General features: G+C 28.7%; 3 protein-coding genes, 1 long non-coding RNA gene and 1 pseudogene across 5 annotated transcripts; 4 read left to right on the top strand and 1 right to left on the bottom strand.

Moving 5' to 3' along the window:
- Positions 1–4,012: 4,012 nt before the first annotated feature.
- LOC118648421 lies at positions 4,013–5,278 on the top strand (the record flags this gene model as incomplete). The annotated part of the gene is made up of 3 exons (XM_036294730.1): positions 4,013–4,364; positions 4,749–4,980; positions 5,245–5,278. Coding segments are annotated over 3 exons (618 nt in total), but the record flags the coding sequence as incomplete, so codon positions are not given.
- A 2,265-nt stretch (positions 5,279–7,543) lies between these two features.
- On the top strand, positions 7,544–9,442 carry LOC114254623. Its single transcript, XM_036294727.1, has 4 exons — positions 7,544–7,741; positions 7,907–8,381; positions 8,767–8,997; positions 9,255–9,442. Exons 1-4 carry the CDS (start codon positions 7,610–7,612, stop codon positions 9,440–9,442), a joined length of 1,026 nt encoding a protein of 341 aa, XP_036150620.1. The 5' UTR covers positions 7,544–7,609.
- A 1,273-nt stretch (positions 9,443–10,715) lies between these two features.
- Positions 10,716–12,148, top strand: LOC105830901 (annotated as a pseudogene).
- Positions 11,057–16,706, top strand: LOC105830898 (odorant receptor 2a-like). 2 transcript variants are annotated; one of them, XM_036294729.1, is made up of 5 exons: positions 11,057–13,112; positions 13,305–13,779; positions 14,175–14,405; positions 14,654–15,001; positions 16,405–16,706. In XM_036294729.1, the coding sequence occupies exons 1-4, from the start codon at positions 12,909–12,911 to the stop codon at positions 14,992–14,994; spliced, it is 1,251 nt and encodes a 416-aa protein (XP_036150622.1). In that variant the 5' UTR covers positions 11,057–12,908; the 3' UTR covers positions 14,995–15,001; positions 16,405–16,706. The 2 variants fall into 2 exon arrangements, with proteins under 2 accessions (XP_036150622.1, XP_036150621.1); XM_036294728.1 differs by having other exon boundaries at positions 14,654–16,706.
- Positions 16,707–17,172: 466 nt separating this feature from the next.
- On the bottom strand, positions 17,173–17,818 carry LOC118648420. Its single transcript, XR_004965291.1, has 2 exons — positions 17,552–17,818; positions 17,173–17,283 (listed from the first exon to the last, which is right to left on the bottom strand). It is a non-coding gene; the product is annotated as an uncharacterized LOC118648420 (long non-coding RNA).
- Positions 17,819–26,696: the final 8,878 nt, after the last annotated feature.

The following is a 26,696-nucleotide window of genomic DNA, read 5'->3' as shown; positions in this document are numbered from 1 at the left end:
TGGTAAAGTTGGGTCACTAAGATAGTTTGACTGTGTTTCATACAACTCTTAAAGTAAAATAGACACGAATTAATATCAACAGATATTTTATTTGAAATGTTATGTGGTGCATTGCACGACCATTCCAATTTATATCACAAACTAAATACCAAATTAGAAAACTATAAAGTACTTTATCATTTATTTTGTTATTAGATTACGTTTAGAAGCACTTTGTAAATATGTTAAATACTTTTCAACATTTATGTACATCTGTTCATTTTATAGCAACCTTTTATGTAAATTAAGTGGAAGTTTATTGATAAACTTAAAAAAAAGGCCCAAAATTGAAAAATTGAACCTGACAAAAATATGATGTTTAAAATCTTTCCGTCATATTGGATTGTTATTTTGAATTGCGTTATTTCAAAGATAAAACGAACTTAAAACCTAAGAGCATATGGTAATAGCGAAAAAAGTGATATTATCTTTAAAATAAGTTTAAATCTTACTTTAAAAAAATTACTTTCATTTATTAATAATGAATAAACCTACTACTAAAATTTGCTGCAAAAAACAATAAAAAACAGAATATGGTAGATGTGACTATATTTTTAATTTTATAAAGTGATTATATTTTTTATAAGTAACTATATTTTTTTAAATTTTGATCAGTTTTATTGGTTTTGCCAGTGCACTCTTTATAATTTGGGTGGTAATTTAAATAGTACATACACGGAAACTCTCCCTACATTAATTTCATTAAAATCAAACCAATAATTATTTAAATAAAAGCTTGATTTAAATTTTAACCAGGTTGCAAAACGATAATGAACAGTATATCTTTTCATCTGGGGAGGCTGTGTTTAGGATCCACGATGTTCCTGGAAGTTGAATTTCAATAATGTAATGCATACGTAAAACTCGATGAACTTAGGTTGTATGCTGCGCCATTCCTCTCTGTACTAAAAAAATATTGTTCTTCGCTTATATGCTGAAAAATGATTCGTAATTTTACTTCGGCTGTCACCGAATAATATCGCCATTGATACGAGGAAAAAACGCACAATTTATGCGACAGCACGCATTGGAGAAGGATAATTATCTTACACGACCCATAGTTTTAAGTTATTTGAATCAAACACTTTTCGACTAATGCCTATTGATAATAAGGTGATAACAACGCTGAAGTTAATGCATTATCACGAATAAAGCAGCGGGATTGACCCTTACTTTACCTGGACTTAGGAAACGATCAGATATCTACGACCTTATATTTCACGATTCTTTAGTTGCAATATTATTTATTATACTCAATTGCAAAACGGCAATGTTGGTAATAAAACTATTTAATAATACAGTAGAGATTTGCTAGTAGTCTAATTTTTTTGTAATTAAAATATTATTAGTTTATTTTTTATTTTATCTCCTGATACCTATCTTATTAAAAATAAATTATTTGTTAATAACTTTTGTATATAAGTTTTGATTTTAAACTTTTAAAAATTTTATGAAATTTTAGCATACAAAAGGTACACAATTAGTGTTTAAAAAAATAAAGGCAACTTTTTATTGATGTGGAAATATTTAAACTCTTATTTGTTTTATAATAACCTCCTTATTACGGACACCTACAACATTCTACTTTTATTGTTTTTGCAGCAATTTTAATATTTTTTTATGATTAATAACTATATATTATTGTTTTATGTAAGGTTTATATTTATTGATAAAGTTAATGATTCACTTTCCTTGCTATTACTCTCCACAGTTTGTGGGCAAGGGAACTTCTACAAACCGACTTTGCCATATGGCAAAGAAGTAATAAACATAAGTAAAGATTTCGCTTTGATATCACGACACCGTATCAATGGAACATGCGGAAATTATGACAGAAGTTAGAAGTATCGTTTTACTCGTGAAAATCTCAGCGTGGTTTTGTGATTTGTTTTGTCGGTAAAATATCTTTGAATTAATATACATTGTTCAATTATACATATAATAAATCTTCTTGTAACTCTATGAGTGCTATTATTATCATGAAATTAGCAAATATGAGAAAATTTTATATTTTATTATATATTATTTAACGTAAAAAGTAAAAAATAATTAGTGCGTATAAAATGTATATCTGATTATTTAATGACATAAATAACTTAATATTTGCATTATTGCCCCCCTTTATATTGGATTTCAGGTTTTTTAAACTTGTGTTTGGCATTCATGAAGGCACGGACACATAATCGTTCGCGAACGAAATGCATATCAGCAATGATGGGCTTTTCTCTACAATTGTTTTCCATAGGTTGTTGGCGATTATTTAAGTGTCAAATGAAAGATATTGCGGGAATCCATTATAGCTGCCAATTGGTATTGCTTCCATTGAAACTTTATGAGCAATTTTTTATTGGTCTAAATGCGTTTCGCAAACCAATGTTCAACTGCTAGGGCAGATATTTTGGGTAAAACCTTGGAAAACTTTATGACCATATTAAAAAGTTCCCTTTCGTATTTGCAGGTCTGGAGTGATGAAGACGCATCGAAAGGTCATATAAAAGGAATAGTTGAAAACGTAACATTTACGCACACCAATAAGCGTAAGTCATTTGTTGTAAAAGAATACGTAAAGCTCCATATTTCTTGCTGATAATTAAATTTTTTTAAATAAATATAAAGGTTTTTTTTTGTTTATTGTTTTTAAAAGGTATTATATGTTATTCTAAAACAGGGACGGACTAACCGACCATACGTTGTATACCTAATAGCAATCAAAGGGGGAAAAAACCAAGTACAGTAATATACGTAAGAAGAAGCGGGCGTGTAGAAGAAAAAATTTAAAAACTAAATATAATACAGTTTATTAAAATAGCAATTGTAAATCTATTAAAACATATATTTTTGTTACACTTCGCTCTTTTCGGCATTCGTTTTACTAAGAATATCATGGATAAACATTGAACAATTGGAACAGAATATTATCAGTTTTCGTATAAAGATTGTGCTAAACTTGTAAATGGACAAACAAGTAAGCGATTTTATTAAAAATTTTAAATTATGTTTTGAAAAACAATAGAAATATTTCTTTTGCTTCTTTGCTTTTCATTTAAACATTTTAATAATATTAAATTTGTGATGTAGATAATACGTGTGAAAAAAATTTGTCAGAGCAAGCCAGAGAATATGATTTATATGTATAAGAGATAAATATGTTGTAAACATTTATGTACAAATGATTGAAAATTTTGATGTGAGGGAAAACACTTACACGTGTTTTTTAAGAAAGTTTAATGCACTGATTTTTAAATAATCTACTTTGAAAAAAGATACGAAGTTATAAACATATGTAGCACGCTCACGACAGACGGTTGTGCATGCAAGCAAAGTAATCCCTCTCCTCGATCTTTGCCCCACGTCTACTTTCCTATTAAAAAAGACCGTTTTTTTTTTCGTTTGTAAAATAACTATGTTTTAGAAAATAACAAGAATTTTGTACGTTAAAATTGCGCTGACTCTAATAAATATGAAGCCAAAGCGATGTTCGTCGATGATCGATTTTTTGCTATGGATAACGTCTATTATGACATTGATCATGCAACGTGCAGCTGTACTTAACTGTAACAATGCCCGCCGAATGATGATATAGCATACGCTATGACATCTTGAAATTTATAACTCTGCCATTAGCATCTGGCCACTGCAAAAATATAATATACATTTTCTTTAATTCTTTGTATCCTAAGCGGTTCCAGTTTGGTTACGTTCCTAATTTTTATCATCACAATAAAATTTCTCTTCTAATTTTGACATATAGTACAATTCAAACGAAATGTTTAGTGTGTCGTGAATACAGCCAAAAAAAAAAAAACAGGAACAAAATTATTTAATAAGCGATGCATTTTTTCTATTTGTGCAGGCCGTGTTAATGATCACGATGTTCCTGGGAAGTAAATTTCAGTAATGATAATGGCATATATAAACTCGATAAACTTATGCTTACGTGCTGCGCCACTCTCTCTGTATTAAAATATTTTCTTTTCGCTTTTATGCCGACAAACTGATTCTCAATTTTACTTCGGCCGTTACCGATTATCTTGCTATCGATACTGAGGAAAAGCGCACGATCATGCGACGGCACGCATATATGGGAAGAATAATTTCCTACGGTATCTCAATTTTGGCTTATGTGGCTGCAACACTTTTTACGCTAAAGCCTATATTAGAAAGCAATACTCAAGTTAATGTATCTATCAAGAATCAATTAGCAGATTTACCCTTACCCTTAACATGGACCTTAGGAAACTTAGGTCATATCTCTACAACTTTATACTTCACACTTGCTTTGGTGCAATATTATTTATTATTACTCAACGTCAACGGCAATGTTGGTAAATAAACTGATCGTTAATATCGATGAAATTTATTTATAATATAAACTTATTATTTTTAATTAAAATTTAATAATAAATTTCAAAATTTTTAGATTTTAATTGTTTGGTTTATTAGCTGTTTCTTTTGCTTAATTATTATAAAAAATAATTAGCAAAAGAAATAATTTCGGTGTTTAATTTATTTTAATAGGTGGTATTTAACGAATATTATATATTTAATGAATATTAGACTTTAATAGTTCTTTTCTTAACTTACAGCTGCAATGAAACATTTTGTTTTTTTTTAACTTATTTTTTATACAAATTCTTATCATTTTTATTATTATTAAAACTTTTATTGTAAATTATTTTAATACAAGGTTAAATTTATTTATTATAAAGGTAATGATTCACTTTTCTACGCTATCACTCTTCATATTTGCGGGCAAATGGAACTTCTAAAAATCGAATTTACTAATTATGGTGTAAAAAGTGAAAACTTAAGTAAAGAACTTTTTGTACTGATATCAAGACATCGTCATCTTATGGAGCATGCGGAACTTCTGGTAGATGTAATAAGTTTCGTTTTACTTGTACAATTGTTGTTCAGTTTGTATTATCATTTGCTTTATCGGTAAATATCTACTGAATTTTATCTACTCAATACCTTTTACTTTTTACAATAAAATTATTAAATTATACCATCAAAGTATAAATTTCTTATGCAAAAAGGTTATAAAGCTAAACTTTTATTAAATGTCTATAAAATACTTTTTTTTAGTCTTATCCTGTGAATACTCTAATAATATAACAAAATTATCTAATAAAACTGACAAACTTAAAACTAGAATGTTAGAAGAAATTAACATTTATTATGCAGTATAATTGTATTTTCCAGGTCTAAATTTGATTGTGGCACTAAAATTACATGACGCAATGATGATTAGTAAATGCTTATCAGTGATAATCACTTCTGCTTTTGCAGCTGTTCTTTTATAGTTTTGTGGGCGATTATCTAAAGTGTCAAATGGAAGATATTGCGTACTCCATCTACAGCTGCAATTGGAGCTCTTTCCCATTGAAATTAATGAGGAATGTCTTATTTGTCATCATGCGATCGCAACAACCTGTTCAACTATTAGCTGGCAGATATTTCGTAGTAACCATTGAAAACTTATATGTCTATATTAAAAAGTTCCTTTCATATTTGTCAGTACTACGAATAATGATAGATGTATAGAATGTGACTATGAAAAGAAAATTCGGAGAAATAACACACCAGTATCATTTTGTAAAAAACTTACTATAAAACATAATCATTTGCTTTCAAATTAATTAATTAAATTGTAATAATAAAATAAAATTACTTTTTTTTAATTATATTAATAAGGTCATTGAACACCGCTTTGAAACACAAGGATGACCAATCTTTACACTAGTAATTCGCGAAAAGCATTCTTAATGGCACGCTTAAAGAAGTGTGCTATAGAAATAAGTTTAAAAAATTAAAAATAATACAGTAAAATATTCAAAATTTTCTACATTTATTTTTTTTTACGCTTGCGTTTTCTAGCTAATATCTAGATTTGTTTTAAAAATACTATGCAATATATATATTTATAAATACTAGAGACATGATGTTTATCAATTCTTCAGTTAATATTAATAAATTTGTAAATAAAAAACAAATTCAAAAAACTTTATTAGAAATAAAAATTATATTTTAAACACAGTAACATTTTGATCTATTTTGGTTTGAATAATTTATTTTAAAATGTAAAACAAAACACAACAAAGAAAACAAATATTGTAAAAATAAAAAAAGTCTTTTTAGTTTAATGCAAGAAGAAAGTATAAAATTACAATCATTTTTGCCTTTTAATTCCGTAATTGACTGGCATTCTAAAAATTTCGAAGTGTAATGACACGCCAGACAAAAGATTAGCCACCCTTGCTATACGTATTACTTTAGGAAGTTGTAGTAATGCATAATTTGCGGTTGCAAAAAGAATTATCATTTCATACAATTTGATAAATGTCAAATAAACGAAATATTATTATTATTATTCTAAATTTGTAACAAATTTGTAACAATTTTTATAATAATTTTTATAATAAATAAATGTGTTGTTAGCAATGTTGCACAGAAAATAAATTGGAATAATTTTGATGGCAATAAAAAACTATTTGTGTTACACGTGATACATTAAATTTTAAATTAATCAAATCTTTTAATAAAAAAATAATATCAGATAAAGATATCATTGAAGTATCATAAAAGTCTACATAATTACAACAATGTTATTAAACAATGATATGCTATAAATTCTTTATTCTGCCATTAGGCATTTTGCTCTGTAAAAATTTGTTACAAAAGTTATAAGTTACAAAAAATATATTAAAGTTGTATGAAAACTTACATAATCACATTAAAAATTTTTACTTTATATTTCTCTGTAACTTGTGGAAGATAAACATTAAATTCACATAATAAATATCATATATCTAGTAATATCTACAAAAATAATAACATATAGAAAATACAATTTTAATAAAATTGCTAATTATAATCACAATATATTTATTGTGTATATTACAATCTATTTGTTTATTTACTAATTAAAAGTGTCATATACAAAATATAGAATATACTTGAACAATGTGTTGATATTAACAATTACTACTCGCACTGTTTAAAAAACTAATGCATTAAATTCAAAACTAGTCATAGATTTTTCATAAAAATGTAATATCTGCATAAAAAATATATTGCAGCACAATTAGCAACAGACAATAAATATATTGGAAGTAAAATAAAACATACTCCTTTTTTCTCTCAATTCGATCTTCGCCCCACTTCGCCGCACAAAAAGAATGTTTAGTTTTTAAAGTAACTGCATTTCAAAAAATAACAAGGTACATTGGAACTCAGCGTTAGTAGACTGTTCAGAGCTCTAGTCTGCTAACGCCGAGTGATCTCCTATTACTGGGTTTCATTCCAACTCCGTGAATTCAGGCGTAGCGGAATTGTCATCTAGCCCCCACTTACGCCACTTGCCTGCGCCGAGTAGATACGAAGGGCATAGTTTCTACGGAGTTGACTAACACGGGATTCCACTGTATTTTAGTAAATGCTAAAATTGTGCAACTTCAATAAAATATGAAACGTGAAGGCGAATGTCGCAGAGCATAAATTCGTACGATGGACACAACCCAATATTATTGAGTATCGTGCAACCGTGGACCTCTAGACGGTTGCAATAATGTCATGGAACGACGATATCGCATATGCTATGACCCCCTACAAAGTCTTTACTCTGCCATTAGGCGTTTGGCCTTTGCAAAAATATAATATGTTTTCTTTATTCCGATCTATCGTGTGCGGCATCAGTTTGGTACGTTCTCAATTTTCATATTACACATTTCAACATAACTTCTCTGCCACTTGCATTTTCAACATATGTGACGAATCAAATGAGGTATACAGTGCAGTGTGGACACAGCATACAAACAAAAAAGTAATAAAATTTTATAATTAACAGTCTTTTTTGTCTGCGTAGATCGCCATGATAATCATGTTGTTCCTCGAAATCAATTTCGGTAGCAGCGATGCTTACGTAAAACTCGATGATTTTATGCTTATGAACTACGCTATTATTTGTATACTAAAGATATTGTCATTCCGCTTATATGCCGACAATATGATTCGCAATTTCTCTTCTGCCGTGAAAGATTACCTCGCGATCGATAACGAGGGGACGCGCATCATCATGCGACGGCACGCATTCATGGGAAGAATAATTTGCTTCAATATCGTATTTTGTACTTATTTGACGTCAGCATTTTTTTTTCTGCTACCTATAATAGCAGGCGAGGGTGAGGATATCCAAATTAATGTAACAATCAAGAATCAAGGCGCGGAATTACCTGTGCCCATAACATTTTTAGGGGACATCCACATTCCTACGATTTTGTACTTCGTGATCAGTACGATGCAATTATTCATGTTGATGTTTATTGGTACTAGCAATTGTGGTAATAAACTAATTATTTAATACTGAAAAGATTTCGATACAATATATAATTTGAATTTTAATAGTTTTATTTTATGTAAAATTTATTAATAAGTATCTTAATTTTTATATTTTTAATTTTAATTTTATTTGTCTCGCTTATTACCGGTTAAAAAAAATATCTAACGAAACATTTATTTTTAACAAATATTATAAATTGAATCTTCTCAGACATTTTTAAATATTTCAGATATTTTATTGCATGTCATATAGCTGCCTTGCAATTGTAATGCATATTTTGATTTTTTATATCACTTTTACCGCAAATCTTAATTAATACTTTTTTATTACAAATAAAATTTTTAGTATAAATTAATTTAAAATAACATTGACCTCTATTTGTAAAGGCAATGATTCACTTTTCCTTGGTATCGTTCTCCATATTTGCGGCCAAATAGAAGTTCTAAAAGTTGAGCTTTTTAAATATGGCACGAAAAGCAAAAACTTAAGTAAGGATTTTTCAGTATTGGTAGCAAGACACTGTTATCTAATAGAGCATGCGGAATTACTAACAGAACTAATAAGTTTCATTTTGATCGTGCAACTGTTATCCAATTGTCTTATTATTAGTTTAATCGGTAAATATCTATTGAGTTCAACATTTTTCTGCATGATACGAACAATATTTTGTATCGCTAAATTATTAAAAATAGTTTTATTTTAAAAAACATATTTAGTTAAAATCTCATCAAATGTACACAGAATATTTTTCAATCCTATCCCGTATTTATTATCGTAATATGATATAATAAATTAATAAGTGGTTTTTGTGTCAATAATATCAAACAAAATTAATTTATACATAATTTGTAACCGTAATAATATTATATTTCAGGTTTCCAATTTATCTTAGCATTGAAGGCGAATGATGCAGTAATGATTATTAAAACCATAGCAATGTTGTTCACTATGTTATTGCAATTATTCTTTTATAGTTTTGTGGGCGATTATCTAAAGTGTCAATGGAAGATGTCGCAGATTCGATTTACAGCTGCAAATGGTATTCCTTACAAACAAACTTGATAAAGAATGTTGTGTTCGTCATCATGCGGTCGCAACAACCAGTTCAGTTGTTTGCTGGCAATTTTTTTGTTGTAAATCTCAAAACATTTATGACAATATTAAAAAGTTCGCTCTCATATTTGTCTGTCCTACGAGTGATGATGGACACGTAGGGCGCATTTAATTAATGTAAGGTAAAAAAAAGCAAAAAAAAGTAACAGTGTACACACACGTAAGCAATATCAATTTGTAATATTATTACACAACACAAAATATTAATTCTAAATTAAATAATAAAGTTAAAATAAATAAAATTAATTTTTTTGGTACATTATTGTAACGTGTTATACATTGTAAAATTTTGTAATGACACTTGTAATTGCAAAACTATGTTTACTTAATTATATTTTACTTAATTGTATAAAGAACTATGTTACTTAATTATATAAAGAAGTCGTTAATATTGACACAGGCCTTTTAAGGCCTTAAAAGAACACTTTTCTTTATTTCTTGGAAACTAAATTGCACTCTGTATTAATAGCGGTATAGGCTGTGTAAGAGTATGATCATTCGTAATTAGGTAATGAATTCTAGTGATTACTTAACAGCTTGCAACTATGTTAGTGGCGGTAATATGTGAATACACAACCGACATTTGTTATAAGACATTTTTGTTACAAGATTTTTCAATACTTCGAAAGTTTTTAAACAAATATTTTAATATTTAATATAAATTACACATATATAATTTTTTTATATATAAAAGTATGTTTTTTCGTTATTATTTGTAGTTTCCATTTGTATATGTTATAGATTTTTAGTACTGCAGTCTGGATGCCCAAGGCTTGTGTATATGCACATTATCTATATATTAAACAAATATATAATTTTTTAAAAAAGATATACCGTATTTTTCAAATTAAATCTAATTTTTTCAATTTATTCTTGTATGTGTGGAGAATTATATTACAATCTCGTTCTTTTTAATCCATTATAGAGTCGCTACATTTGTATAAATAATATTCAAAATCAAAAATATGTCATAACTTTAAATCTAAAATTAAATCTAATATTGAATAAAATTTTATCAAACATAATTACTCTCAAATTTCTCTAGTTCAACTTTTGTATTGCCAACTTCTAACCATGAAAGGTTTAGAAGTTAGCAATTTGTATTGACGAAGCTGTCAACAGTAATCTGTAAATAACTAGATATTTTGCTTCATGTGGTTTCTAGAGCTTTGTCTTTTCAATGATGTTAACGTTTGTACTTGCATATGTGTCGGTAGTGCAGAATAACTCATATAAATTTGAGTAAGCGTTTCGCAATTGGAATGGCTCAGCGATTAAGTAATAAGTCAAAATTTAAATCATTTTTTATCGTGACGAGTAGCGCTGTCGCTCTGTTTGGTGGCATTTCTGTCTATCAGGCCAATGAAAGATTTTACAGGGACACCGCTATACCTCTCGTGCAACTGATCTAGAAATCGCCCACAAACTCGCAGTGAAAGTCTTGAAATATGGTCTTGTGCCGAAACAGAAGAAGGAAGATCCCAACTTACTCCAGTAGACCTATTCTGTAACTCTTAACGACAGTTCAGTATATTGTCGTTACGCAGCTTTTTTGTCACATATATGTGCAACGACAATATAACGTTATCGACACTGTCGTTAAAAGTTACAGAATAGGCCTACAGATCACCGTGTTCAGTTTGCACTTTAAAAATCCAATAGATGCAGAAATCGATGAACAAGGATCCGAAGGGCAGTAGAAGGATTGCACTGGATTGGTTTCAGTTTTGTAAAGGTAAGTAAAAGGCCCATGCGCGACAACAGAAACCTAGATTCCTAATATATAATGTTTGATATAACAAGATAATAATTTTAAATTATTCTGTTATAGGATCCGTAATGCCTAAACCTCAACCAGACAATCCAAAACCCAGAGTTTTTAGGTTGCCGAAAGATAATGCTGTATAGATATCGATTTAACAGTAATAGTCATGATATCGTATGGGAACGCCTTAAGAGGTTGAAAGAGAATACAAATTTTGACGGTATTGTTGGGGTCAATTTAAGAAGAAACAAGGAAACAAAAGACTTAGTTCTAGATTACATCGACGGCATAAAGAGATTCGTTGATGTAACGGATTACTAATTATAATGTATCTAGTCCTAATACTTCCCAGGTTTAAGATCGTTGCAAAACAAGAAGAATTTGCAAGAGTTACTGAACAGAATAAACTCAGCGAGAGGTTTGTTAGATAGCAAACAGCCGCTATTTTTAAGAAATTGGTTCCTGGCCTGTCGACTTCTGAGCGACAAGACGTGGCAGACGTAATTTTAGGTCAGAAATCCAAAGTTGATGGTTTAGTCTTGTGCAATACCACGATTACGCGACCAAACTTGACTAATCCGAACAAAAAGGAAAGTGGTAGCCTTATTGATGCACCTCTTATAAACATTTCTACAGCTATGATATTCAATATGTATAGACAAACGCGCGGCAGCATCCCAATTATTGGTGTTTCCTCCGGGAGGAAAAACGCTTACGCCAAGATCAGAGCTGGTGCTTCGCTAGTGCAACTTTATACCTCGTATATACATATACAATGGACCGCCAATAATTGGCAAGATCAAAAGGGAATTATGTAAACCAATGGACTTAAAACCAATGGATTTTCTTCTGTAACCGATGCAATAAACAAGGACGTTAAGAGTAAATAGATTTTTTAATAATACGTTTATACGCACATATTTTGATAAAAAAATATTTAAAACAATTAAAAAGAAAAACACTCAGAATCAAAATAACAAATTTACAACATCCAAATTCTGTACATCCAAACTATTCTTTTTAAGATCTTTTGTATTAATACTCTATGCACCAATAATCGTGGTGGCTTACATTGGCAATGTTTTTTTATAATTATTCTTGGGATCTTAATATGGATTGTTTTTTCTGCAGTGCCTGTGGTAGAAATGAGTATGGAAGTAAGAGAAAGAATGTGAAGATATTATATAGCATGTGAAGATAGCATTGAGAAAATACAATTTAAACAAAACTGCTAATTATCATCACAATCTATTTGTTGTGTATATCACAGTCTATTTGTTTATTTGCTAATTAAAAGTGTCATATACAAAATATAGAATATACCTGAACAATTTGTTGACATTGACAATTACTGCTCGCAATTTTTAGAAAATTAATGCACTAAATTCAAAACTAGTCATAAGTTTTTAATAAAAACAATATATTCGTATCTGTATAAAAAATATATTGCAGCACGATCAACAACGGACAATATATATATTGGAAGTAAAATAAAAAGTACTCCCTCCTTTTTCCAATTCGATCTTTGCCCCACTCCTCCATATAAAGAGACTGTTTAATATTTAAAGTAACTGTCTTTCAAAAAATAACAAGGTATTTCTGTAAATGCTAAATTGTGCAACGTCAATAAAATATGAAACGTGAAAGCAAATGTCGCAGAGGATCAATTCATATTATGGACGAAGACCAATTGAGTATCGTGCAAGCGTGGACAATTGCATAATGTTATGGAACGACGATATCACATATGCCATGACTCCCTTCAAACTCTTGACTCTGCCATTAGGCGTTTGGCCTTTGCAAAAATATAACACATTTTCTTTATTCCGATCTATTGCGAGCGGTATAAGTATGGTATGTTCTCAATTTTCATATTACATATTATAACATAACTTTTCTGCCACTTGCATTTTCAACATATGTATGTAGTGAATCGAGTGAGGTGTTCAATGGACACAATTCGATGTTCCGCGTGGACACAACGTAATAACCGCCAAAAAAACAAACATAAAGATTTATAATAAACAATTTTTCCTGTCTGTGTAGACCGTCATGACGATCATATTGTTCCTCGAAATCAATTTTGGTAGCGGCGATGCTTATGTGAAACTCGATGCTCTTATGCTTATGTCCTGCACTGTTCTTTGTGCACTAAAGGTATTGTCATTCCGCTTATATGCCGACAATATGATTCGCAATTTCTCTTCTGCCGTGAAAGATTACCTCGCGATCGACAACGAGAGGACGCGCACCATCATGCGACGGCACGCATTCATGGGAAGAATGATTTGCTACAGTATTATATTCAGTACTTATGCCGCGTCAGTAATTTTTTTTCTGCTACCTATAATAGCAGATGACGGTGAGGATATCCAAATTAATGTAACAATCAAGAATCAAGGCGCGGAATTACCTGTGCCCATAACATTTCTAGGGGACCTCCACATTCCTACGATTTTGTACTTCACGATCAATACGATGCAATTATTCATGTTGATATTTATTGGTACTGGCAATTGTGGTAATAAACTAATTATTTAATACCGAAGAGATTTGGATACAATATATAATTTTAATTTAAATAGTTTTATTTTATGTAAAATTAATTAATATAGTTCTTAATTTTTATATTTTTATTTTCAATCTTATTCGTTACGCTTATTACCAGTTAAATAAGATATCTAATAGAATGAAACGTTTATTTTTATAAAATATTAGAAATTAAATCTTCCTAGATGTTTTTAAATATTTCACATTTTGTTATTGCATGTCATATAGCTGTCTTGCAATTGTAATGCAATCCTATTTTGATCTTTTATATCACTTTTATCACAAATCTTAACTAAAAATTTTTATTTACAAATAAAATTTTTAGTATAAATTAATTTAAAGTAACATTGAAATATGTTTCTAAAGGCAGTGATTCACTTTTTCTTGGTATCACTGTCCATCTATGCGGTCAAATGGAACTTCTAAAAGTTGAGTTTTTTAAATATGGCATGAAAAGCGGAAACTTAAATAAGGATTTTTCAGTATTGGCATCAAGACACTCTTATCTAATAGAGCATGCAAAATTTCTAACAGAAGTAATAAGTTCCGTTTTGCTTGTGCAAGTTTTTAGCAGTTGTCTTATTATTAGTTTAATAGGTAAATATGTGTTAAATTCAACACTTTTCTGTATGGTACGAGCAGTATATTTTATCGCTAAATTATTAAAAATATAAAAAAAAAAAATATTTAGTTAAAATCTTATCAAATGTACACAGAATATTTTTCAATCCCACCCCGTAATTATTATCGTAATATAATATAATAAAGTAATAAACAGTTTTTGTGTTAATAATATCAGACAAAATTAATTTATATATATTTTGTAACTGTAATATTTTTTTCAGGTTTCCAACTTATCATAGCATTGAAAGCGCATGACGCAGTAATGATTATTAAATCCGTAACAGTGTTGAGCAGTTTGTTATTACAATTATTCTTATACAGTTTTGTGGGCGATTATCTGAAGTGTCAAATGGAAGAAATCGCGGATTCGATTTACGGCTGCAAATGGCATTCATTACAAACAAAATTGATGAGGAATGTTGTGTTCGTCACCATGCGGTCGCAACGACCAGTTCAGTTGTTTGCTGGCAAATTTCTTGTTGTAAATCTCAAAACATATATGACAATATTAAAAAGTTCGCTCTCGTATTTGTCTGTCCTACGAGTGATGATGGATGCGTAGAGCGCAGGTAATTAAGGGGGCATATATGTTTGAAGCCACAAAAAAGAAGACATTTTTCATGAATTTTTTTCAGAACCAAAAAGAAAACTATAAATATGAGACTTTTTGCATAGTAAAGTAACATTTTGTAATTCTTATACAAATTTTATTACAATGATTTTGTTGAAAAATGTTTCCGCTTCACGGTTGCGTGTAGTGAACCGTACATGTTTCCACGGTGACAATGATTTCTGCTTCCCTGTTCAACCGAAATACAAAAACCAAATGTTATCTTAAAAAAGAATAACTTTTCTTGTCATTATTATATCCAATTTTCAAAAGTCGAATTTAAAACAAAATGGCGGTCCTTTAAAGTTAGAGTGGCAAAATTTTTCTGTTTGTAAAAAAAAATACAAAAATATTCGATATTTAAATTTAAATATCGAATACGACAACAAGGAAATTTATTCTTTTTTAAAACGCCGTTTAATTTTTGTATTTTGGTTGAACAGAGAAAGAGAAGTTATTGTCACCGTGGAAACATTGACTATACGGCACGATTGACTATACGACAGTGGAGCGGAGGAATTTTTCAACAAAATCATTGTATTACACTTTATAGAATATAAAGTGTTCTCTTTTAGTTCTTATAATACACTTATAAGAACTAAAAGATGTACTTTATTATACAAAAAATAATTTTTATAGTTTCTTTCTTAGCTCTGAAAAAAACTCATGAAAAATGCCTTTTTTGCAGCTTCAAATATATATGCCCTTTTAATGTAAGGTTAAAAAAAGTAAAAAAGGGTAACAGTGTACACACGTAAGCAATGTCAATTTGTAAAATTATTGCATGACACAAAATATTAATTCTAAGTTAAATAATAAACTTAAAATAAATAAAATTTTTGGTTTTATTTATTAATTTTATTATTGTTATTAATTATTATTTAATTTTTTGGGTACATTTTGCAAACATGTTATACAACGCAATGAAAAATTTTGTAATGACACTTTTAATTGCGAAACTATGTTATTTAATTATATAAAGAAGTCGTTAATATTAGAACAGGCCTTTTTTTATTTCTTAAAAATTAAATTGTACTTTGCATTAATAATGGTATAGGCTGTGTAAGAGTATGGTCATTTTCGTAATATTTTCATTATTAGGTAATGAGTTTTAGTGGTTAATTAACACCTTGCAACTATGTTAGTGGCGCTAATAATATGCAAATACACAATGACCGACATTTGTTATATTAAGACATTTCTGTTACAAGACTTTTGAGTACTTCAAAACTTTTTTTTAAAACTTTAAAAAATATTTTAACATTTAATATAAATTGCACATATATAATTTTTAAAAATTCTTATATAAAAAGTATATTATTATACGTTGTTATTTGTAGTTTCCATTTGTATGTGTTACAGGTTTTTTTAGTACTGCAGTCTAGATGCGGAAGGCTTATGTACATTATCTACATATTGAACAAATATATAATTTTATAAATATATGAATAAAGGTTTAGAACAAACTAAATTTGGATCTAATGTTTAAAATTATAATTTATCTAACTTAAGAAAAAAAAACAAAATAATGAGACATTTCAACTTAACTGAGTCATCCACAGTTGCAAGTATAAAATGTCTATTATAATTTAAAATATTGTCATGATAATTTATCGGAGTGTGTGTAAAAAGTCAAAAATTGATAAAAACATATAAATTATAAATAATAAAAAAACATAAATAAAATAAATTCTCTTTGAATCTCACATCGCTATTTCTGGACATTTACATGAAATACGTTTGAGAATAAACATAATAAGTAACAACGAATCAAGATTGAGATGAAAAGTTTATGAGATTTAAAATCATATACAGCAGTATTAGATAAAATTTAATTGTTTAATTGTTTAATTAATAATTACAATTAAATATTACAAATTGAGTGATTAATAATTAGGGATAATTAAAAATGATGAGCGATTAATCGAGGACGTCTCTGCCTTTTCAATGTTTTATCTTACATCTTAGAATGATTGATTATTCTCTCTTATTTAAATTTCCTTTTCAACCTCTTCCTGGTTGCAAGAGACATTGCGTTTTATCGAACTTAATGCGTTAAAATCCCTAAACTTTATATACACATTCTTTTTGTAAAAAAACAATTTATAGACTCACATCACATAATTTCTGATATAAATCTAATTCATGCAACATGCAATTAATTATTAATATACAATCTTTATCTCTCACCGACCGATGCGCAGCAGTGGAGTTATCAGCAGCAGCGTCGCTACGATGATTCTGCAACATAGAAACATAATTTTAAAATAAAATTAGCGTTCAAAAGAATCAATAATTCTTAACTTTTACTCTACACATAATTTTATAATTGCTTTTTAATTAAATATCTATTAAAATAATTATGCAATTTTTAAGATCTATATAAAAATAAAATTTTATTATATTTTAAATTGAATTTTAATTCTTTAATTGATATCTTTTAATTATCAAAATAAAACTGATAAATACAAAAAAAATTAATTTTACAGAAATAAATAATAATGCTTACCGCTAAGTTGCTCCACTGATGCCCGATGCCTCTCCTAGGCCTCCTCCTCCTCTCAGAAACTGCGGATCGTTAGTTAGCAACGATGATACTGTAACACACAAATATAAAATTTAAATTAAAATGATGTTTAAAATAATCAATTTTATACACATTAATGGAATATAATGAGTCATTTATTTAGTTGTCACTGCAAACAGTACGATAATGTATATTATATTAATTATATATAATAAATTCCACATTTTACTTAAATAATTAAAAACAAACTTTAATATATTATATAATAATTAAAACAAACTTTAATGTATTATACTATAAAAAAAAAGTATTATAATACAATACTATAAAACAATTAATAAGACAAAATTATCAAACCATTGTAAAAATAAAAAGAACTTATTTTCTGGCGAATCTACAACGATCTACTATATCTGTACGTTTCAAAAACAGAAATCTTCAACTAGATAATTGCAGCAAAGAGAAAATTAGTTGATAAAGCCAAAAATTTAATGTTTCAAAGTTGCATAAAACAACAAAATATTAAACCAACAGAAAACGTAAAGGAAATACCAACCAAAAAATAATAGGTAAAATTAGAATTGAAGAACAAAATAATAAAATTATATTACATTAATGTAATATTTTCAGATTTATTCTTAAATGATTCCTATGTATGATGGTTAAACATAAGAAACAATCTTTAGGAAGAAGTTTTTATCCATTGGAAAAATATCTATTAATTGAGACAAGAATCAGAAGCTATCACTGCACATTTTATCAAAAAATGGTCTATTTTAAATCGATCTAATGTTGACATTCTGGTAAGATAATAATTATTAAAATTCTGATTTCTCTCCCTCAAAGTTGCTGATAATATATTTTATAACAAATAAATTATGATTTTGAACAGCTGTTTTCAAATCGTTCTTGTAATCTGTACAATTATTAGAATATATTTTTCATGACAGAGTCAATTACAAAAAAGTACTCGTAACAAAGAAAACATACAAATTGACATTGAAGATTTAAACTCACTTTCCGAAAGTGAATACATACTATATACATATATTAAACCAAATAAAAAATATATAATGATACTTTTGTACTGTAACGTTTACATTGTAACGAAAAAAAATGTTCCGTTAATATTGATCTATTTCTCAATGTCATCACGAAAATTTATTCTTTAATTTTTTTATATATTCGATTTTTACTGTTACTAGACCACAACATTGCGCGCGCTTCGCGCGCGCCACTTAGCATTTTTATATTGAACATTGCACTTTTTTTTCTTCTGTAATATTACTCTCACACACTTTATCATATTTAATGCCCTTCTCTATCTCACGCTCTTTCTCCCACTCTCTAAATTATTAATTATAATATTCATGATATTAATTATATTATTTTCATATTGTTCAATATTACTCTTACACTTTACTTTCTTATTTAATCCTCTTCTTTATCTCTCACGCTCTCCCACTCTCCTCCCTCCGCCCCTCTCTCACTCACTAAACACAAATTAGTGATTATATTATATTTTCATGTTTCTTAATATCACTCTTACATACTTTATCTCCATACTTAATCCCCTTTAAATAAATTAAAAATTATAATATATTATATGTAATGTTACCTGTTAATTTTCAATCAATTTTCAAAACTTTCACTTTCTGGCGAACTCTTTAGAAAATTATTGTACGCGTCCGGAACTATAGGAAAACTGTGTTAAAATAAATAGAATTCTCGATATTCGATTAGCATTTCCCGTCAACCCTCAAAATTCAAGTTTTCCGGAAAATATAATTGTTTAAAAAAATGATTTAATTAATTATATCACCTGAATTCTATAGCAAATTATTGTACGCGTCCGGAACTATGTGAGAATTACGTTAAAATAAATAGATCAGTCGATATTTGATTAGGCATTTCAGGTCTAGCTTTAAAAATTCAAGTTTTCCGGGCAAAATAATTGTTTAAAAAATGTTTTTATTAATTATAACACCGTAACTTTCCAAAAACTATTGTACGCGTCCAGAACTATATGAAAACTGCGTTAAAATAAATAGAACTGTTGATATTCGATTTGCATTTCACGTCTAGCCCTCAAAATTCAAGTTTTTCGGGCAAAATAATTGTTTAAAAGATGTTTTAATTAATTATATTACCAAAACTCTTTAGAAAATTATTGTACGCGTCTGAAACTATATGAGAACTGCGTTAAAATAAATAAACTGTCGATATTCGATTAGCATTTCACGTCTAGTCCTCAAAAATCAAGTTTTCCGGGAAAAATAACTGTTTAAAACAATGTTTTAATTCATTAAAACACCGTATCTTTTTAAAAAACTATTGTACGCGTCCAAAACTATATGAAAAATGCGTTTAAATAAATAGAACTGTTGATATTCGATTAGCATTTCACGTCTAGCTCTCAAAATTCAAGTTTTTCGGGTGAAATAATTGTTAAAAAATGTTTTAATTAATTATATTACCGGAACTCTTTAGAAACTTATTGTACGCGTCCGGAACTATATGAGAATTGCGTTAAAATAAATAGAACTGTCGATAATTTGAACAGCATCTCACCTTTAGCCCTCAAAAGTCAAGTTTTTCGGGCAAAATAATTGTTTAAAAAATGTTTTAATTAATTATAACACCGTAACTTTTTAAAAAACTCTTGTAGGCGTCCAGAACTATATGAGAATTACGTTCAAATACATAGATCTGTCGATATTCGATTAGAATTTCAGTGTAGCCCTAAAATTCAAGTTTTTCGGGCAAAATAATTGTTTAAAAAATGTTCTAATTAATTATTTCACCTGAACTTTATAGAAACATATTGTACGCGTCCCGAACTATATGAGAATTACGTTCAAAATAAATAGATCTGTCGATATTCGATTAGCACTTGTCGTGTAGCCTTAGAAATTCAAGTTTTTCGAGCAATAATTGTTTAAAAAATGTTTAATTAATTATATCACCTGAACTTTATAGAACATATTGTACGCGTCCCGAACTATATGAGAATTACGTTAAAATAATTAGATCTGTCGATATTCGATTAGCACTTGTCGTGTAGCCTTAGAAATTCAAGTTTTTCAAGCAAAATAATTGTTTAAAAAATGTTCTAATTAATTATATCACCGGAACTTTATAGAAACATATTGTACGCGTCCCGAACTATATGAGAATTACGTTAAATAATTAGATCTGTCGATATTCGATAGCACTTGACGTGTCGCCTTAGAAATTCAGTTTTTCCAGGGCAAAATAATTGTTTAAAAAATGTTTTAATTAATTATATCACCTGAAACTTTATAGAAACATATTGTACGCGTCCCGAACTATATGAGAATTACGTTAAAATACATAGATCTGTCGATATTCGATTAGCACTTAGTCGTGTAGCCTCAAAAATTCAAGTTTTTAGGGCAAAATAATTGTTTAAAAATGTTCTAATTAATTATATCACCGGAACTTTATAGAAACATATTGTACGCGTCCCGAACTATATGAGAATTACGTTAAAATAATAGATCTGTCCGATATTCAATTAGCACTTGTCGTGTAGCCTTAGAAATTCCAAGTTTTTCAAGGCAAAATAATTGTTTTAAAAATGTTCTAATTAATTATAATCACCTGAACTTTACAGAAACATATTGTACGCGTCCCGAACTATATGAGAATTACGTTAAAATAATTAGATCTGTCGATATTCGATTAGCACTTGTCGTGTACCTGAGAAAATTCAAGTTTTTCCAAGCAAAATAATTGTTTAAAAAATGTCATAATTAATTAGATCACCGGAACTTTACAGAAACATATTGTACGCGTTACCGAACTATATGAGAATTACGTTAAAATAATTAGATCTGTCGACATTCGATTAGCACTTGTCGTGTAGCCTTAAGAAATTCAAGTTTTTCGGGCAAAATAATTGTTTAAAAAATGTTCTAATTAATATATCACCTGAACTTTATAGAAACATATTGTAAGTGGTTCCGAACTATATGAGAATTACGTTAAAATAAATAGATCTGTCGATATTCGATTAGCACTTGTCGTGTAGCCTCAAAAATTCAAGTTTTTCGGGCAAAATACTTGTTTAAAAATGTTCTAATTACTTATATCACGGAAACTTTATAGAAACATATTGTACGCGTCCCGAACTATATGAGAATTACGTTAAAATAATTCGGATCTGCTCGATATTCGATTAGCACTTGTCGTGTGCCTTAGAAATTCAAGTTTTTCAAGGCATAATAATTGTTTAAAAAATTGTTCTAATTAATTATATCACCGGAACTTTATAGAAACATATTGTACGCGTCCCGAACTATATGAGAATTACGTTAAAATAATAGATCTGTCGATATTCGATTAGCACTTGTCGTGTAGCCTTAGAAATTCAAGTTTTTTCAAGCATAATAATTGTTTAAAAAATGTTCTAATTAATTATATCACCGGAACATTACTAGAAACATATTGTACGCGTCCCGAACTATATGAGAATTACGTTAAAATAATTAGATCTGTCGATATTCGATTAGCACTTGTCGTGTAGCCTTAGAAATTCAAGTTTTTCAAGCATAATAATTGTTTAAAAAATGTTCTAATTAATTATATCACCGGAACTTTATAGAAACTATTGTACGCGTCCCGAACTATATGAGAATTACGTTAAAATAATAGATCGTTCGATATTCGATTAGCACTTGTCGTGTAGCCTTAAAGAAATTCAAGTTTTTCAAGCAAAATTGTTTAAAAAATGTTCTAATTAATTATATCACCGGAACTTTACAGAAACATATGTACGCGTCCCGAACTATATGAGAATTACGTTAAAATAATTAGATCTGTCGATATTCGATTAGCACTTGTCGTGTAGCCTTAGAAATTCAAGTTTTTCAAGCAAAATAATTGTTTAAAAAATGTTCTAATTAATTATATCACCGGAACTTTACAGAAACATATTGTACGCGTCCCGAACTATATGAGAATTACGTTCAAATAAATAGATCTGTCGATATTCAATTAGCACTTGACGTGTAGCCTTAGAAATTCAAGTTTTTCGGGCAAAATAATTGTTTAAAAAATGTTTTAATTAATTATATCACCTGAACTTTATAGAAACATATTGTACGCGTCCCGAACTATATGAGAATTACGTTAAAATAATTAGATCTGTCGATATTCGATTAGCACTTGTCGTGTAGCCTTAGAATTTCAAGTTTTTCAAGCAAAATAATTGTTTAAAAAATGTTCTAATTAATTATATCACCGGAACTTTATAGAAACATATTGTACGCGTCCCGAACTATATGAGAATTACGTTAAAATAATTAGATCTGTCGATATTCGATTAGCACTTGTCGTGTAGCCTTAGAAATTCAAGTTTTTCAAGCAAAATAATTGTTTAAAAAATGTTCTAATTAATTATATCACACCGGAACTTTACAGAAACATATTGTACGCGTCCCGAACTATATGAGAATTACGTTAAAATAAATAGATCTGTCGATATTCGATTAGCACTTGACGTGTAGCCTTAGAAATTCAAGTTTTTCGGGCAAAATAATTGTTTAAAAAATGTTTTAATTAATTATATCACCTGAACTTTATAGAAACATATTGTACGCGTCCCGAACTATATGAGAATTACGTTAAATAATAGATCTGTCGATATTCGATTAGCACTTATCGTGTAGCCTCAAAAATTCAAGTTTTTCAAGCATAATAATTGTTTAAAAAATGTTCTAATTAATTATATCACCGGAACTTTATAGAAACATATTGTACGCGTCCCGAACTATATGAGAATTACGTTAAAATAAATAGATCTGTCGATATTCAATTAGCACTTGACGTGTAGCCTTAGAAATTCAAGTTTTTCGGGCAAAATAATTGTTTAAAAATGTTCTAATTAATTATATCACCTGAACTTTATAGAAACATATTGTACGCGTCCCGAACTATATGAGAATTACGTTAAAATAATAGATCTGTCGATATTCGATTAGCACTTGTCGTGTAGCCTTAAAAATTCAAGTTTTTCAAGCAAAATAATTGTTTAAAAAATGTTCTAATTAATTATATCACCGGAACTTTACAGAAACATATTGTACGCGTCCCGAACTATATGAGAATTACGTTAAAATAATAGATCTGTCGATATTCGATTAGCACTTGTCGTGTAGCCTTAGAAATTCATTTTTCAAGCAAAATAATTGTTTAAAAATGTTCTAATTAATTATATCACCGGAACTTTATAGAAACATATTGTACGCGTCCCGAACTATATGAGAATTACGTTAAAATAAATAGATCTGTCGATATTCGATTAGCACTTGTCGTGTAGCCTTAGAAATTCAAGTTTTTCGGCAAAATAATTGTTTAAAAAATGTTTTAATTAATTATATCACCTGAACTTTATAGAAACATATTGTACGCGTTCCGAACTATATGAGAATTACGTTCAAATAATAGATCTGTCGATATTCGATTAGCACTTGTCGTGTAGCCTTAGAAATTCAAGTTTTTCGGGCAAAATAATTGTTTAAAAAATGTTTTAATTAATTATATCACCTGAACTTTATAGAAACATATTGTACGCGTCCCGAACTATATGAGAATTACGTTAAATAATAGATCTGTCGATATTCGATTAGCACTTGTCGTGTAGCCTTAGAAATTCAAGTTTTTCAAGCAAAATAATTGTTTAAAAAATGTTTTAATTAATTATATCACCGGAACTTTCAGAAACATATTGTACGCGTCCCGAACTATATGAGAATTACGTTAAAATAATAGATCTGTCGATATTCGATTAGCACTTGTCGTGTAGCCTTAGAAATTCAAGTTTTTCAAGCAAAATAATTGTTTAAAAAATGTTTTAATTAATTATATCACCGGAACTTTAAAAGAACATATTGTACGCGTCCCGAACTATATGAGAATTACGTTAAAAGAATAAGATCTGTCGATATTCGATTAGCACTTGACGTGTAGCCTTAGAAATTCAAGTTTTTCGGGCAAAATAATTGTTTAAAAAATGTTCTAATTAATTATATCACCGGAACTTTATAGAAACATATTGTACGCGTCCCGAACTATATGAGAATTACGTTAAAATAAATAGATCTGTCGATATTCGATTAGCACTTGACGTGTAGCCTTAGAAATTCAAGTTTTTCGGGCAAAATAATTGTTTAAAAAAATGTTCTAATTAATTATATCACCTGAACTTTATAGAAACATATTGTACGCGTCCCGAACTATATGAGAATTACGTTAAAATAATAGATCTGTCGATATTCGATTAGCACTTGTCGTGTAGCCTTAGAATTCAAGTTTTTCGGGCAAAATAATTGTTTAAAAAATGTTTTAATTAATTATATCACCGAACTTTTAGAAAACATATTGTACGCGTCCCGAACTATATGAGAATTACGTTAAATAAATAGATCTGCGATATTCGATTAGCACTTGTCGTGTAGCCTTAGAAATTCAAGTTTTTCAAGCATAATAATTGTTTAAAAATGTTCTAATTAATTATATCACCGGAACTTTTAGAAACATATTGTACGCGTCCCGAACTATATGAGATTACGTTAAAATAAATAGATCTGTCGATATTCGATTAGCACTTGTCGTGTAGCCTTAAAATTCAAGTTTTTCAGCAAATAATTGTTTAAAAAATGTTCTAATTAATTATATCACCTGAACTTTAACAGAAACATATTGTACGCGTCCCGAACTATATGAGAATTACGTTAAAATAATTAGATCTGTCGATATTCGATTAGCACTTGTCGTGTAGCCTTAGAAATTCAAGTTTTTCAAGCAAATAATTGTTTAAAAAATGTTCTAATTAATTATATCACCGGAACTTTATAGAAACATATTGTACGCGTCCCGAACTATGAGAATTACGTTAAATAAATAGATCTGTCGATATTCGATTAGCACTTGTCGTGTAGCCTTAGAAATTCAAGTTTTTCAAGCAAAATAATTGTTTAAAAAATGTTCTAATTAATTATATCACCGAACTTTATAGAAACATATTGTACGCGTCCCAACTATATGAGAATTACGTTAAAATAATTAGATCTGTCGATATTCGATTAGCACTTGTCGTGTAGCCTTAGAAATTCAAGTTTTTCAAGCAAAATATTATTGTTAAAAAATGTTTTAATTAATTATATCACCTGAACTTTATAGAAACATATTGTACGCGTCCCGAACTATATGAGAATTACGTTAAAATAAATAGATCTGTCGATATTCGATTAGCACTTGTCGTGTAGCCTTAGAAATTCAAGTTTTTCGGGCAAAATAATTGTTTAAAAAATGTTCTAATTAATTATATCACCGGAACTTTATAGAAACATATTGTACGCGTCCCGAAACTATATGAGAATTACGTTAAAATAAATAGATCTGTCGATATTCAAATAGCACTTGACGTGTAGCCTTAGAATTCAAGTTTTTCGGGCAAAATAATGTTTAAAAAATGTTCTAATTAATTATATCACCTGAACTTTATAGAAACATATTGTACGCGTCCCGAACTATATGAGAATTACGTTAAAATAATTAGATCTGTCGATATTCGATTAGCACTTGTCGTGTAGCCTTAGAAATTCAAGTTTTTCAAGCAAAATAATTGTTTAAAAATGTTCTAATTAATTATATCACCGGAACTTTACAGAAACATATTGTACGCGTCCCGAACTATATGAGAATTACGTTAAAATAAATAGATCTGTCGATATTCGATTAGCACTTGTCGTGTAGCCTTAAATTCAAGTTTTTCAAGCATAATAATTGTTTAAAAAATGTTCTAATTAATTATATCACCGGAACTTTATAGAAACATATTGTACGCGTCCCGAATATATGAGAATTACGTTAAAATAATTAGATCTGTCGATATTCGATTAGCACTTGGTCGTGTAGCCTTAGAAATTCAAGTTTTTCAAGCATAAATAATGTTTTAAAAAATGTTCTAATTAATTATATCACCGGAACTTTATAGAAACATATTGTACGCGTCCCGAACTATATGAGAATTACGTTAAAATAAATAGATCTGTCGATATTCGATTAGCACTTGTCGTGTAACCTTAGAAATTCAAGTTTT

The sequence above is a fragment of the Monomorium pharaonis genome, unplaced genomic scaffold (assembly GCF_013373865.1).
Source record: "Monomorium pharaonis isolate MP-MQ-018 unplaced genomic scaffold, ASM1337386v2 scaffold_426, whole genome shotgun sequence".
Taxonomy (NCBI): Eukaryota; Metazoa; Arthropoda; class Insecta; order Hymenoptera; family Formicidae; genus Monomorium; species Monomorium pharaonis.
Note: the sequence above shows the minus strand (reverse complement) of the source record. Positions and strands in the feature narration are given on the sequence as shown.